Source organism: Mytilus edulis, chromosome 2 (assembly GCF_963676685.1).
Source record: "Mytilus edulis chromosome 2, xbMytEdul2.2, whole genome shotgun sequence".
Lineage (NCBI taxonomy): Eukaryota > Metazoa > Mollusca > Bivalvia > Mytilida > Mytilidae > Mytilus > Mytilus edulis.
In genome coordinates, this window is record NC_092345.1 from 12,624,184 (window position 1) to 12,642,146 (window position 17,963).

Consider the following 17,963-nt stretch of genomic DNA (forward strand, 5'->3'; position numbering starts at 1 on the left):
GCACACAATGTCACATAAACCAAGCATATTAGCAAACATTAAATACAAGAATACGCAAATTTACCATAGTACAATAACACAATGTCGGGATATCATCATAATAATATCACTATTCAAAATTTCTGATTCGTTTCCTGACTGATTTGTTATACTATTTTCTAGATCCTGTTGGCCAATACATAGAATGTCTTCGTTGTACTACTCACTAACATTGAATAAATGTTCATACTTTCCATGTATTATATACTTTGTTTACATCTTTACCCACAGTACGTGCTGATGTTAATACTTTCATTGGTATTGAAGAACCTCTGTCATTAGCTATTCTTAACCTGCAAATGTTCTTCCAAATATCTCTTGTGGTATTCTCTGTTGAAAGATTAAATAACTCTTGGTGTTGGCATATTTGATAACTTCGTATTTTTTTTCTTTAAAGTTTATTGAACGTATTTCTCAATGTAAGAAATTGTTCTCGCACACATTCCTTTTTCGTACACATTTCTTTTTCGTACCATATCCATTCCCTTTCAGCCATATTTTTTCGTGTTCGCAGGTTTTATCCCAAAGCACATTGCAATTCTCATTCCAATATGGTTTGTATCTTGAGTTTCCGTTTTGCCTTCCTGCATTTATGATCTGCTTCTGACTCTAAAATTTGAATGTGAAAATAGAAATGATTTTTCCAAGTTTTTTTCTTCTAATTGGTGACCAGGTTCGAGAGAATAACTTGTATCTAGTAAATAACGGACGACGGACTCAAAATAAGGGTGAAAAGCTAACATTGGCTAACATTAACATTGGCGTGTTCTGATCAGGTACGCGAATTTCGATAATTCTAAATGAAAAGACCTGAAATAATATTTTTGTACCTATGTACTCATACTCTCTACTCATTATTGACTTACACTAGCTGGGAAAGGTAAAATATTGTAAAAAAAAAGTTCTAATACTACTTACTGACAATTACGATCTTGAAGTTGTATTCCCTAAACTAAACTGCTTGGCCTAGTTAAATAAAAAGTAAAGTTAAGTGTTGTGTCAAATTTTAAAATATTAAAACAAATCCAGAGTAAAGCAGAAAATAAAAGTGACATGCAACATTTTTAAACTCTGTATTATGATATATTAGCAAATATTTCATTAAAATACAAAAAAAGTATATTGTATTATCTAATGCTAATCGTCAATTCAAATAAGGACGCGACTTAACAGTTAGCGGTCTGCAGTCGGTGTTCATTGTATTTTATTAATACTGACAACTTTACCATCGTAGTTTTTGGACCTTTTGGATTATAGCTCTTCATCTTTTATATAAGCTTTGGATTTCAAATATTTTGGTCACGAGCATCACTGAAGAGACATGTATTGTCGAAATGCGCATCTGGTGCAAGGAAATTGGTACCGTTAATTTTATTACAACTAATAGTTCGTTCGTTTCACAATTGTAAGATAAATGTTCGGTTGATTGATACCATCGTCTACTGTCAGGACAATTTCATGTCCGCCATTAGATAATCTATGTATGTTGCTTGATATAAATCCTACTATATACACATTACCACGGTCATCTACCGCCACACCACGAGCACCTTACAGATGACGACTACTGTATATCACACGTTCTTTACCATCCGATGTAACGACGAAGACTTTATCACTAGCAAAGTCTATACAGTAGATGACATAACCATCTTTATTACTACATATATTATAAGGTTCAAATGTTGTTTGAATTGGTATTGTATTGAGAACTTTACCATTGATATCTATACTAATAAGAGTGTTGTCTTGGCTATTTACCCAGATCTTATTAGTGACATATTGTGCTAGTGACCTAATACGGTATATATGGGATGAGAGCAAAGCTCGAATCTCCATATGGAATTTACTGACCCCATCTATACCGTATTACGTCACTAGCACACTATGTAACGAATTTATCTTACCGACTATCTTAACGTGTAAACTTTAGACTAGTGACCTATTAAAATGAGCAAGTCTTCAATACAGTTAGCTTTAACATGATTAAGAAACTTCTTCCTTAAATCCTACAAAAACAGATGCCAACATTGACAACTTGTTAGATTTAAATGTGTTTTATGAATTTATTTCACTTTATCATCACTTTCTTCGTCTGTTGAAACCTTCAAGATTTTTTCTCAGTACTGTTTTTTCTTTCTAAAGGGACGTAACACCACTACTAACCGTGTATGAAATAAGCCCCGCCTCCTTATTACCTTATATGGAATATAAAGGGACGCTGCTCCACTACTAACCGTGTATAAAATAAGCCCCGCCTCCCAACTAACCTTATATCAAATATACACGGTTTCCACGAGGACTGGACGCTTAATCATATTCCTAGAAATGTATAGGAGGTAAGATAATATCCTTTACACTAGTGATACCAATAGAATTTCCATCCACTTTAATTATCCCACGGGGCTTTATTTTTTTCAGGTCAATAATTTGGAAACCTCTATTACCTAAAGGTACTAAAGCATGAAGGTTGTCATACAAGCTAAGTCGTTCTGCATTATAATCCAAATTAATTACTTTGGATTTGGATCCATCTAGTTTACAAGCATACGGTTTTCTTTTTAATTTATGACAAAGGAGTAACCTATCGCCAGGAATAAAACAACACCTAGTAATTTTTACTTCAGCAGCACTTAATGTCGATGTATTGAAGTAATGAGTCAAGGACAATTTTCTTTTTTCTCTAACAAGAAACTGACCTTGTTGATCCATATCTAGTACAGACATTGGTACTGAGACAGTTTGTACCGTTATTGTACCGAAGTGTTGGATTATTTCATTTTGTGTTCGACTCATACTCTGAAGGATGATATGTTAGAATAGGAACAGTCGCTGCTTGAATTTCTCTGATCTTCAATTTCTTTTCACGAGTTTTTGCATCTAGATATTTTACTGCCTGAAATAACTGGATTTCGGATGTGTGTTGCTTTAGTGATAAGATCTCTTTTCCATGTAGACAGCGAGTCAGATGTGACGCTATTTTTATTTCTTGATACCGTGTCATTATACAGTATTTATACTTGTTATCAATGTCTTTATGTATATCTGCTTCTATTTTATTTAAATGAGCAATAACTATCTGCTTGATATCAGACACTATTTTCTTGATGTTGTTTGGACTTTTCTTCAAATCGTCAAGTGCTATCTCAGTTTTACTTAGCATAATAATAATTCAAGTGTAAACGGGTAAGATCGAACTTCAATCGGACTTCAAAAATCTACGTCTAGAGGTCGTTTTAAAAAGATCGATCTTATTTGAATCGATATTTTTTTTGGTGTAATTAGTTATCAAAAGTACCAGGATTATAATTTAGTACGCCAGACGCGCGTTTCGTCTACATAAGACTCAGCAGTGACGCTCAAATCGAAATATTGATAAAGCCAAACATGTACAAAGTTGAAGAGCATTGAGGATCCAATATTCCAAAAAGTTGTGCCAAATACGGCTAAGGTAAACGCTTGGACCGATCGCGATCGATCTTTTTTCATGTGTTTGTAATATTTAGATAGGAAAATAAAGGTCAGACCGGTTCTTTTTAACGTTGTAGTGTAAAGGCACTGGATTAAATACGATCGATCTCGATCGATCTTTGCTTGTGCAATGTAAACGCGAACTGGTCTTTTTAAGATCGATTCAAATAAAGATCGATTCAATTTCGTTGCCATTGTAAACGGGGTCTTATAAGAGCTCAAAGCCAAATCATATTTATGCACCAAGGCAGACGGGTTATTAAAAACATGAACAGAATATTTTAAAACGAATTTGTATAGCAACTAGGCAATCCGTGTAACATTATTTTTTTTTTATATACAACTTACGATAACAAAATGACCTCATTAACGCCGAACAATAACAATGAAGGTAGAAGTCTGTCCTCCGACGTAACACTGTTTAGATTATTATATCAATATAAAGTTTTGAATATAAGGCATTACCAAAAGCGAAATAGACAAATTTACAACATAATTGAAGGTACACGTATATTTTTTAATGATGAAAAATAAACCAGGGCACTATATTAATAAATAAAAATAATGATTACTATGTTTTTACTGTTAAAGTACATTCCCATTGACCTTTTGTGGATTATCAAAAAAATTGAAATCAATAAAAAAGTACTACACCATCCTTTGACAATCATTTGTTTGTTCATAACAAATTCTTATGACATTTTTTTTCAAAGAGAATGCAAAAATCAGTTTACCTAATCTAAAACTTCTAAAGTTTAGATATTAAACGATATCGCTATAAATGAGAAATGCTCTCTTACAGACTATGGAATAAAACTTAACAGAAAGATGAAAATATAAACTACCCTTTGCAATTCTATTACTTTTCGTCATTAGTGTCCTATTGCAGTTTAAAAATTGATAAGCACTCATAAGAGCAGAATCATAATATAACTATGTTTAAACTTTTAATGTGTTTAAAACACCAAACATTTACAAGTTAATTGGAGAATATTATGATTCATTTCTATATAATTTCAAGTGTTTTTATTGGTTCTATTTACTACAAAAATGTGTTATACACGTTTTTAAGGGATCTTTATTTGATGATTTATTCGGTTGAAATATAAAACTGATGTAAACGAACTTCATACAATCTTGCTATATCAACACGTTTTGCTGTTTTCAAAGCATATACCAAGGCTAGATAAAAAGAGAACTGACATTTTTCTTTCAATCACTTTGATTAACATTAAAGTGACACACAAAATGTAAAAATCTGTCATTCTTCTCTTTAGTTAACAAAAGTTTTTTTATTGCATACAACATAAAACTTTTTGCCATAAATTACCTATTCTGAACGTCATCCACAACTCCTTGTATGAGTTGTTACATGGAACTTTTATAGAAAAGAAAGCACTATACACCTACCCATGCATTTGGTGTTTTTGGTATAAAAAACTTAAATATACTTACAAGTTATGTCAGAGAAAAATATAGACATTCACGTGTATAATTTGTAAATAAATTACGTGTTATCCGAAATCAATTAGTATACAACTAGACCTAAATAGAATGGAGGTTTAGACTCAATGATAACCTAGACATAAATAGTTTTGACTATGCACATTGACAATACAAATTCATTTTCTACCATTCATTTGTTCTTTGAGAACAGATCAGATCTGTAGGACTGACGGCACTTTATTGAGTTTATCTTCTGAATACAAGGCAATTGTTTAAATTTAATCAATGAATCAATGTTGATCACAAATTCGAAAGTTTCATACATTAAGACATCCCATTACTCAAACCCCCCATAACACTATTACTTTAGTTATCATATATATATCATAAACTTGACATATTCTCACTACATAATGATGTTGATTTTGTAGCCATTTGTAATTTGTAATATTTGTTAAACTTATATGAATATTCACAGCGATTGCTTTTGGATTCAATCAAAACATTTTAAATTCAGCCAACATTTGGAAAAAAAAAATTTCGTACCAATTAATTTAGAATTATCCCTTTTTGCACTGCTAACATAACCAACACACGCCGGAATGTGCGTTTCCCTTTTATGTACTCCCCATAACAACGCATTGTTGATTTAATCTGGGAAAGGTAAATATAGGCAACATAAGTAACGGTGGCACGGTAGAATTTCCTGGCCAGTAGGGATAATGATAGCCTATTAGAAATTTCACCAATTTCTAAAACTGCCCAAAATTTAACATATTATACAGTTAACTGAAGTACATTCATTACAATATTCAGAAATTTATTTGAATATGTATAATGACCGTTTACCTTTTTTGTTATCTTTAAAAACCTAAGTCCACTTTTGCTTTTATGTCTTTTATCATGCTGTGAAAACAAAATTTTACAGAATTCTCAAAAAATAATTTTTACCCTTTTGTAAAATTATTTCAAATTCTTCTACACCTAATGTATCCCTCAGTATTGGGGAAATTTGTTCAGTTTATACAGCATTTTTTGTCCAGTCACACTGTTCAGATTCATTGACATTAGTAGGTCCACAAAAGAGCAAGTTAAGTTCTGGAATGCAAATACTACCGTGACACATAGCATGCCTATACCGCTGTTCAAAAGTCCTAAATCATTTGAGAGAAAACAAATCCGGGTAACATATACATAGAAAAGAACTATTTGATAACAACTGCCATACTACTGACTTGGTACATGACGTTTTAAGAACAACTAGTGGCTTGAACTTGGTCTTATTGTTAGCCAAATATACCGCTTATATGGCAACGTTAAAACATATTGGTAAAATGTCATCATTGCGTGACAAAAATAAAGCACAAAAAAATGCAAGAACACTCAGCACAGAGAAACGCACAAATAAATAATAAAATTGTCGTTACAACATGCAAATCGCATATAAACATCGAACATCTTCCATTAACGACAGCAAAGTAATCAAAGATTCCAGGATTATAATTTAATATGCCAGACGGACGCGCGTTTCGTCTACATAAGACTTATCAAAATAGTTATCAAAGGTACCAGGATTATAATTTAGTACGCCAGACGCGCGTTTAGTCTACATAAGACTCACCAGTGACGCTCACATCAAAACACGTACAAAGTTGAAGAGCATTAAGGGCCCAAATTAAAAAAAAGTTGTGCCAAATATGGCTAAGGTAATCTATGTCTAGGATAAGAAAGTCCTTAGTATCACAAACAGTGACATATTTTTGTAACGAATGTATAATTTTGAAATGCATACAATTATTTTCACAATACTTGTTCAAACATTTTTTTTTATTATAACGGTATTGAAAGACTAATTTAGATAAATGCTGTGACGACGTCACAATTATTTTGATTAACATGTGCAATACTTGATCCATTGAACATGAAAATTTACTCGACAATACTTAGTCTTGGATACATGAGTTTTTTATTTAGTTTTAATGGCTTTGAACTATCTGTCAGTAACTATGAGTACTTTCAGATCTGTACGTAATGCTTTTTGTTGTTGGGATATATAAGTACCCGGCCACTTTCACTGTGAAGTATTTTTATTGGTATCCATCTGATGAGTTAACTGATTTTTATACTTCGCTTTTATGTTGTAATGTTACACCACTGTCCCGGTTTAGAGGGAGGGTAATCTCATCCCGCTAAAGTGTTCAACCCCGCCTCATTCTGTATGTATGTATTTGTCCAAAGTCAGGAGCCTGTAAGGCAGCAACCATTTATTTTCTGGGGGAAGGCTATGATTTTTTTGGCAACTAGTCGAAAACAATTTTTTCTTTCAAAATTAGCTTTACTTTTAAAAAAATTATAGTGGCAGCTGAGAGTGAAACAAACAAATTTTTTTTCTCAGGGTCAAAAACAAATAATTTTTCCCAAAAAAAACTGGAAACCAAAATAAATCCATACCCCCCCCCCCCCCCCCCCCCGAAAATCAAATGCTTGCTGCCTCATGCAGTGATCGCGTTTGTTGATGTGTTACATATTTGTGTTTCGTTCAAATTTTGTACAAAAAATATGCCGTTAGTTTTCTCGTTTGAATTGTTTTACATTTGTCATTTCGGGGGCTTTAATAGCTGACTATTCGGTATGGGCTTTGCTTATTGTTGAAGGCCATACGGTGACCTATAGTTGTTAATTTCTGTGTCATTTGGTCTCTTGTGGAGAGTTGTCTCATTGTGACAATTATACCACATCTTCTTATATATATATATATTGACAAGTAAAAAATTTATCGAAAATACATAATTTGAAAAAGCATGAACTATAAGACATAACACAACATCAAACCAAACCCACAAAAGAGACTTTATAAACAAAAACATGGACGTTGGATGCACATATATTGAGTCACGTCATATAGCAATGCAAATTCTCATTCGGCAAATTAGTCATATTTAACTAAGAAAAGATTATTTCATGCTATGGTCTTTTCACATTTTACCAATGGCAATCTACGTTAAAATGAGCATAAAACATGGCAATATAGAATTATGTCGATTCTAATAGGCTTATACTTCGAAGCGGACCTATTATACACGCTGGAAATGTCGCCATTTTGTTTTAATGAACCAAAAACGTTTTAGAAAATCAACAAATGCAAGTTTTTAACGACCTTGATGGCTATACAGTTTAGAAAATCAAATGTTTAACTGTAAAAAATAAAGAACAGACACACTTTAAGGGAGTTCGCTTCTCAGTTTCAAAATATTTAACTTTTTAAAACACTAGTTTATATTGATATGGGATTAATAAAGGAATTAAAAGAGCAAACAAATATATAGGTCAATTTCCTTGTTTTCGAGATATAAGCCAATGAAATGTTGGCGGGAAAATATTCTCTCTTGACTTTTTATAGCTTTATCATTGATAGGTTTTAGTTCTCAAAAACTATTCAAAAATAATTAAAATTGTATAAGACTTTTACAGATGGCTTATTATTATACAAGTAAAAGATTTATAAAAAGAAAAATGGGGGCCAATGGGCAAATTTGTTTAAGGCATACAAATAGATAAAGTCAAAGGATTCCAAACAAAAATCCCAAAACATGACGAGCGAATTTCGTTAACTTACTTTAGAACGTTTTTAGCGTCCTAGCGAGAAAAACCAGCACAAGTGTCTATTTTGATCTCTGACGTTGTTTAAAATTTATCTGACGTTGCAATTTCAATTGTGACGTCAATCAGGTGCAGCCCATGTTTTATTGGAATACGAACATGGCTTTTTATCCAATGCTAAGTTAGAACGTTATATTAGAATCGGTAAAAGGTAACATTCGGAACTTAGAAGAGAGACGACATAGATGTGAAACCACCATCTAAAACGTGGTAAAATGTCATTAGGTAGTTTAGGCACAAACACATCGTATAGATGTGGCGGATTCCATAAAATTTACAGAAAGTTTTGTATAAAAAGTTTACTACCGATTGACAATTCTGACCATGCATTAATGAAACTAGACTGCTAAAGTAAACTGAATAGTTTCTGTTAAATTTTGATAATGTTGAAAAAAGTCCAGTGTAAATTTGTCGAAAATAAATTTTTGCGCAACATATTCAAGTCCGTATTGTGATGCATTATCAATATTTTCATTAAATTACAAAAAAAAAAATATGTTTTGGCCGATATGCTAATCGATGTAAATCGTTAATGTAAATAAGAACGTTAATTAATAGCAATGATCCCCAGTCAGTGCTCATTGCACTTTATAAATATTGACTGAATCAAACCATTTGTTTATAACTAACAGTTCTCTCGTTTCACAATTGTAAGATAATCCAGTCGGTCCATTGATATCATCGGCTGCTGTCAGGACAATAGCATGTTCCTGTCCGTCATTAGATATTCTATGTATATTGTTTGAATCTCTCCCTGTTACGTACACATCACCACGATCATCTACAGCCACATCCATAGAACATATCAGGTCAGGACTACTGTATATCTCACGTTCTTTTCCATCCGATGTAACGACGTAGACTTTATTACTACCATGGTCTGTACAATATATACCACCTTCTTTCTTTGCACAAATATCATAAGGTTTAAATTTTGTTTTTATTGTTTTCAGAACTTTACCATTGATATCCATCATGGTTAGAGTGTTGAGTCGATTATTCACCCAGATCTTATCCTTTACACTGGTGATTCCTTTACAATCTCCTTCAACTTTAATTATCCGGTCAGGCTTTAATGTTGTCAAGTCGATGATCTGAATGCCATCCTTCCCTATAGATACTAAAGCATTGTTGTTGTTGTACAAGGTAATATATAGGGGTGAATAATCCAAATTAATTATCTTGGGTTTGGATCCATCAAGTTTAGAAATCAAAAGTCTGCTTTCGTACAAATGAGCAGAGAGTAACCTATTACCAGGGATAAAGCAACCTCTAGTAATTCTTACTTCATAACCTAATTTCGAGGTCTGAAAGGAATTTGTCAACGACAATTTTCCTTCATCTCTAACAAGAAACTGACATTGTTGATCAATATCTAGTACATGCACTGGTACTTGAACATTATCTACCATTATAGCACCCAAGTCCGGGATTAATTCCTTTATATTCGACTCGGACGGATGATATACAAGTATAGGAACAGTTGCTGTTTGAATTTCTCTGATGTCCAATTCTTTTTGGTGGGTTTTGGCATCTAGAAATTTTACTGCCTGAAATAATTGAATTTCAGATGTGTTTTTCTTAAGTGATTTAAGATCTCTTTTCCATGTAGACAACGAGTCAATGCTGGATTTGGCGCTATCTTTATTTCGGGATACCGTGTCATTACAGTATTTATACTTATCATCAATGTCTTTCTGTATATCTGCTTCTAATTTATCTAAATGTGCGATAACTCTTTGTTTAATTTCTGTCACTCTTTTCTTGATATTGTTTCGACTTTTCTTCAAATCTTCAAGTGTTATTTCAGTTTTACTCAGTATGTTGTCTGTTACTTTACTAAGATTGTCCATTCTTCTCTCTACGTCAGAAATAGCGGTGCCATCTTTCACACCTCTAGCAGCCTTTTCAATTGAAATGATAGACTTACAATGTAGATGTAATATAGGTACACATAAATCGCAGATCACTTTGTCATGTTGAGAACAAAACAGTACAATCTTTTGATCTGGGTGATTCTCGCAGTTGTTGGACAATTTAAGAAGCAAAGAACTAAGTTGTTGTATTTCATTCATTGGTACTACCTTGTGAGGCGGGGACATCGTTTCATGACCTCTGTTGCATGACTGACACACAAGTTCACTGCAGTCACTGCACCAATATTCGGCTTTTTTGTCTTTGTTTTGACGCTGACAACCAGCACATAGTTTACTGTCAGCCATACTGAAAGAATAGAAATATAAAACATATACAGTTAAAGGTTTTGCATACATCTTTTATCTAAAGTTTTGTGTAAAGGATTTTGAGTTTAATATAAGCATCAGTAATTCCGAATACATGTTCCCATGTTATAAAAGGAGACCTAAACAACGTTCGTGATCGAGATTTGAAATCATTCCTAAGTAAAGGAACTGGAATCGTCCCCCGTCAATTATTATTTAGAATGAGTGTCGTAATATTATTCAAGACTGACTCCGTATTCTCTGTTCGAAATGGATAAAACGAAAAAAAAAGCTGACAAGAAACCTTTGAAGTCTTTTTTTTAATACAGTAATGAACATAGTTGATATACGTATAAAACATTTTAAATACACATTTTACTCTTAAAGAAACAACCATAAAACCCCTATTTTTCGTATCAAACATAAACTAAAAGAACTCGCCAAGGAATTTGTTTTTGTCCCGGCTGACAAAGCTGCTACCAAAATTTATGATAAAAGAGATGATTTTTAAGTTCCTATCGTTATTTATCCATTTTTGGATGGTGGTGTTCCCTTTTCACCATCTTATGGTGTTTATATATCTCAACTTGTATGATTCGATGGTGTTTGTAAAAACGTATTAGATTTTTGCGAGAGAAATTTATGTAATACTGAAAAATTGTTACACCAGGGTTTTCGATATCACTCGTAAATATATTTCAACATGCAGACATCTTATACGTTCAGGTATTTCACATCCAATCTTTCATGGTAATAGTCCGATGTCAGAAGAGGTAACAAAAGAAAATAAACAAAATGACAATAATACATAAATAAAAACAGACTACTAGCAGTTGCTGGCAGTTAGGTGCGGGATTTTCTCGCTGCATCGGTGTCCTTCGGCTGTTCTCTGCTCTTTGGTCGGGTTGTTGTCTCTTTGATACATTCCCCATTTCCATTCTTAATTTTATCAATATTATTTCATTTGTAGGCATTTGTTTCCAATGACATAATTATTTAAAACATCTGCTATTGTTTAACCAACACTGTAATGTCTCTTCTGCGTATCCGAATTACCGACTAGCAGCAGACCAAAAGTAAAGTAATATCTCTAACCTTCATCTTCAGTAAGGAGAAGAAATCGTGAATGATTTTGATATTGATGTTAAATCTCAAGATGTACCTGTTAACAGGTTGTCGGCATATTGATATTGTAAAATATCAGCTGCGAGTCACTACATGACGCCTTATGTCGAGTGAGCGCAACGAACGAGAAAAAAAGCCTGCACATTGTGTCGAGCAGCTGATATTTTACAATATCATTATGCAGATAACCTGTTAATCTATTTATCGGGCTGTATTTGCTTCTTTTGGAAATGTTTTCTTTGTTTCGCCAGCAAACCGGACAATGACTTGATAAGTTGAAAGTTTAAACATTATGACGTCGCTGATATGTCTGGGTCAAAGATATTCAAGTCTGGTTAACGAAATGTACGACAAAGCCATGATATGCATTTTAATAAGAACTGAGCAGAGTGATAAAGACAGTTGGATGATCGATAATGCACAATATTAAGCCCAATTACCACTAGACCACGATCGCACCACGCTCACCGCGATCTAAAATAAATTCAGATCGTGGTGAATTCGCGGTATGAGCGGCTTGAAAATGTAAATTTTCGTTGCTTTCACGATGCTACTGCGTCCTGATTACGCTTCTACAACGATCCCGCTACGATTATACCGCGTTCTCGTCGCGCTTATTCTGCGACCTCACTACGCTTATCAAGTTCTTTCTACGCTCATCACGTTCTCGCTACGACAATACCACGAGTTATCCGATTGCAACACGATCTTACCACAATTCTGCTGCGATTATAGCACGTTCTTATACCGCAGTCCCACTAGGCCACGATCGCACTACGATCTGTGAAAAAAATGCAAATTTTAATGATCGTAGAACGATCGTGTAGATCGCAGTAAGGTCGTATCACGGTCGTAGTCAGGTCTTCAAGATCGTGATGAGCGTGGCCAACTTTGAACATGTTTAAAACAATCGTGGTGCGGTCGTGGCAAAATCAGGTCGCAGTAGAAGCGTAGTGAGAGCGCACTACGATTGCAAAGGTCGCTGTACCATCGTAGCGAGAGCGTAGCGAAAACGTGATTCTATTCGGAGAGACTGCGCTACGATCTCACAGCAACGTTATGCACATCAACATCAACATTAGATGATCTCATTGCGACGATATTACGACCTCACTACGACCATCACGTTCTCACCACCGACCAAACTACGCTTCCACTACGACTATACCACGCTGTTCACGACTATAGTACGATTCTAGCACGCCCTTGCCGTCCTCATCACGCTCTTCTTACGACCTGACTACGTTCACACTACGACCATCATTCTCATTGTCAGTTTCACATAAATTATATAAAAAAGCTCCCTACATTTTGTTTGTCTGTATGTAATTATCCATTTGCTCTAACGACTCAACCATGCTTCTCGTTTTTATATAAATTAGACCATTGGTTTTCCCGTTTAAATGGTTTTACACTTGTAATTTTGTGGGCCCTTTATAGCTTGCTGTTCGGTGTGAGCCTAGGCTCTATGTTGAAGGCCATACCTTGGCCTATAATGGTTTACTTTTATAAATTGTTACTTGGATGGAGAATTGTCACATTGGCACTCATACCACATCTTTCTATATCTATTGACACATCTGTGTCATCTCTGCTATCGTTCACTAAAATGTCGTCATTTGAGCTTTATGGACCAGCAATAGGTTGTTATTTAGGTTGGATTGGTCGATCCGACATCTCTGCTTGATCAGGATTCGTTACTTAGTTCCCATTGCCTCTAAATCAACCCCTACCACCACGCCCAAATCTTCTATTAGATTTTAATTGCATGACTGTATTGTTTCCGAGAAATCTACATATTAATCAGAAATAGAAGGAATGAAACTGTATTGATATGGAACACGATGTTGACGTTATTGATGAGAACGTAGTAAGATTGCGGTATGAACGTAGTATAATCGTGGTAAGAACGTGCTATAATCGCAGTAGAAGCGTGGTATGATCGTGTTGCAATCGGATAACTCGTGGTATGGTCGTAGTGAGCGTAGAAAGATCTTGGTAAGCGTAGTGAGGTCGCAGAATAAGCGCGATGAGAACGTACGTGGTATAATCGTAGCGGGGTCGTTGTAGAAGCGTAATGAGGACGTAGCAGCATCGTGAAAGCAACGAAAATTAACATTATCATGCCGCTCATACCGCGACCTCACCACGATCTGAATTTATTTTAGATCGCGGTGAGCGTGGTGCGATCGTGGTCTAGTGGGACTGGGGCTTTACCACTATTATAATACGTCCATACGGCGATCTTACTACGTTCTCAGCAAAAACGTCAACATTGTGTTCCATATCAATATTATACAGTTACATTCCTTTTATTTCTGATAAATACGTAGATTTCTCGGAAACAATACAGTCATACCACCAAAATCTACTAGAACACGTGGGCGTGGTGGTAGGTGTCGATGTAGAGACAGAGGGAGCTCTGATAGAACGAATCCTGATCAAGCAGAGATGTCGGACCGACCAATCCAACCTAAATTACATACTATTGCTAGTCCATCAAATGTCGATATTTTAGTGAACGATAGCAGAGATGAGATAGATGTGTCAATAGAAATAGGAAGATGTGGTATGAGGGCCAATGAGACTACTCTTCATCTAAGTAACAATTTATAAAAGTAAACCATTGTAGGCCAAGGTACGGCCTTCAACACGGAGCATTGGCTCACACCGAACAGCAAGCTATAAAGGGCCCCAAAAATTACTAGTGTAAAACCATTCAAACGGGACAACCAACTTTCAAAATTATATAAAAACGAAAAGCATGGATGACCCGTTACAGAAAATAGACAAGAAGTCCTATTTTCATACAGACAAACAAAACCTGGAGAGATTTGATATATTTTATGTGAAAATTACAATGAGAATGATGGTCGCATTATGAACGTAGTCAGGTCGTAAGAAGAGCGTGATGATGACGACAAGGGCGTGCTAGAATCGTACTTTGGTCGTGAACAGTGTGGTATAGTCGTAGTGGAAGCATAGTTGGGTCGCGGTTCGAACGTGATGGTTGTATTGAGGTCGTAATAACGTCGCTGTGAGATTGTAGCGCAGTCTCTCTGAATAGAATTACGCTTTCGCTACGCTCTCGCTCCGATGGTACAGCGACCTTTGCGATCTTACTACGATCTAAGTGCGTTCTCCCTACGCTTCTACTACGACCTTATTTCGCCACGACCGCACCACGATTGTTTTGAGCATGTTCAAAGTTGGCCACGCTCATCACGATCTTGAAGACCTCACCACGACCGTGATACGACCTTACTGCGATGTACACGATCGTACTACGATCATCAAAATATGCATTTTTTTCACAGATCGTATAGCGATCGTGGCCTAGTGGGACTGCGGTATTAGTGTACCAATATATCTTGCTTAATCAGATACTTGGTTGATTGATTGCAGTGGTGGGAAAAGTGGGTGAGCTTAATTTGACTGAAAATGATATCCTTTTTTAGTATGAAATCGTCAAAAATATTTTTTATATTTTGGGAGTTACGATATACTAGTATTTGGGGACCTGAAAGCTTCAGCAATACTTTGGACGCCACCTACGATACAAATATATCTACAACTATGATATGCCAAATATATCAAACCCCGGCCACCACACAACAATTTCTAGACCAGAGATTACGGCCAAAGTAATCAAATGCGAAAAACTGCTTTCAGTGAAAAATAACGTCATAAAAAAATCATCATTTAGAGGTTATGATTTTGTAATTGGCGATGCAGAAGAAAAGCGATAGAAACCCTAGGAACAATATGCGCATAATAAGTTTTTCTTTGTTGAAGAAATATCACAACTATTTCTATGTAGAATTTGAAGTATTTTAGTCCGATTATTAAAGATAAAAAAAAAATATAATCTTATGGACAATTGTGACCATTCTTTAACCTTCTTATTAACGAAAAGAGTTTGATAATCGTAATCCACATAAGGACAAAAGAATGTTGATCTATGATTCTTATTGTTTTTGTAGATTTATATAGATCCATATAGATAAAGGCAGATGTGGTGTGAGTGCCAATGAGACAACCATATGTATATAAGAAACATTAAAACATTTATAACTATGTTGATGTGTCTTATGTAGACGAAACGCGCGTCTGGCGTACTAAATTATAATCCTGGTACCTTTGCTAACTATTTACACCACTTGGTCGATGCCACTGCTGGTGGACATTTCGCCGGTCCCCGAGGGTATTACCAGCCCAGTACTCAGCACTTCGGTGTTTACAGGAATATCAATTATATGGTCATTTTCATAAATTTCCTGTTACAAAACTAAGGGTTTTCTAATCCCAGGAATAGATTACCTTAGCCGTATTTGGCACAATTTTTTGGAATTTTGGGTCCTCAATGCTCTTCTACTTTGTATTTGTTTAGCTTTATAACTGTTTTGATTTGAGCGTCAGTGATGAGTGTTATGTAGACGAAACATGTCTGTGTATTAAATGATAATCCTGGTACCTTTAATTTGATAACTATCATATAGTTCCGTACAGAAAGCAATACACGAGTTTAACATGTCATTCAAGGACAGTAACTCATACAAAGAGCCAATGGACAACATCTCGAATGTTTAATTTATTGCATTGAAGTTATAGTTTGTTTGCTCCGTTGAAGGTCTCATTGTGACTTTGAGATGAAAAACAGCATTGAAGCGCTGGTCGTTTGCTTTGTGTGGTTTTTTTGGCTCTGCATGTACAGGTTTGTTTTTCATGGAAGTTGTGCATATAAAGTAAAGTATGTGCATATGAAATTAACTAAGCGTTTAGATAGAAGTATATACATTGAAGAAAGGTATGTGCATATATATAGACAAAGTATGTGCATAAATAGAAAAGTATATGCATAAAAGATGTGTGTATACATTGAAAAGGATGTGCAGAAATTGAAAAATGTATGTGCAAATATTGACAAAGTATGTGCATGTATTGAAAATATTGAAAAGAATGTGTGTATATAAAGGTATATAAACATATCTTCACATCAGGCGGCTACAGCGTTCCAAATTAATTCGTTCAAAATGGTTTTTTTTCTTGGTTGTTGATGTTACTTACCTAATCAATTTGTTTTAATGAACTTTTGTTTCTTTTTTATATATGTATGGCAAATATTGACTACTTTCGTTTTCAGTCGGAATTCCTTTTTGATAAAAGGGAGACTATTTGAATATCCCAACGGTAATTTGACTAAATTTGCGCTAAAATTTAAATCCTTCACTTTATGTGTTTATATAAAGTGTATGTAAAGAGAAAAGAATTTAAAGCGGATGTATTGTTAAGAGCTCGAAGCCAAATCATTTTTCCAAACCAAGGCCCTGCGACGGGTTAGAAATATAAAAAAAATAATATGAAATAAAATTGAATATTTTTTGGTTTTGAAAAAGGAACCATTGCATCATCTTGATAAATAATAAAAAACACTATTTAAATTTGAAATAAAAAAAAAAATGACAATGCTATGTTCTTCTATATCATTCTCAACTTGTTGTCTGTGGGTCTGTCCATATTGTTTCGTTTAACCACAAAAACAAATCATTTTAAACTCTAAATATATATCCATTTAATATATGAATAATAAACTAGACGGAACTATTTTATGGATTTTTACATACATAGCAAAATTTTCATTTAGTTTAGTTTCTTTTGTTACCTATTCTGACATCGGACTCGAACTTCTGTTAAACTGAGTTTTACTGTGCGTATTGTTGTGTGTTTGGTTTTCTACATTGGATAGAGGTATAGGGTGAGGGTTGTTGAGATATTAAATAAACATGTTTAACCCCGCCGCATTTTTGCGCCTATTCCAAGTCAGGAGCCTCTTGCCTTTGTTAGTTTTGTATGATTCTTAATTTTAGTTCTTATATATTTTTTGGAGTTTAGTATGACGTCTATTATCACTGAACTAGTACACATTTGTGTTTACAGACCAGCCGAAGCACGCCTCCGTGTGCGGGATTTTCTCGTAATTTTTTGTAAATTTGTGTTGCT

At 34.5% G+C, this 17,963-nt stretch overlaps 1 protein-coding gene across 1 annotated transcript; it reads right to left on the reverse strand.

Annotated features, from left to right (window-relative positions):
- Window positions 1–9,065: 9,065 nt before the first annotated feature.
- On the reverse strand, window positions 9,066–17,121 carry LOC139511488 (uncharacterized). Its single transcript, XM_071298275.1, has 2 exons — window positions 17,031–17,121; window positions 9,066–10,839 (listed from the first exon to the last, which is right to left on the reverse strand). The coding sequence occupies exon 2, from the start codon at window positions 10,836–10,838 to the stop codon at window positions 9,195–9,197; it is 1,644 nt and encodes a 547-aa protein (XP_071154376.1). The 5' UTR covers window position 10,839; window positions 17,031–17,121; the 3' UTR covers window positions 9,066–9,194.
- Window positions 17,122–17,963: the final 842 nt, after the last annotated feature.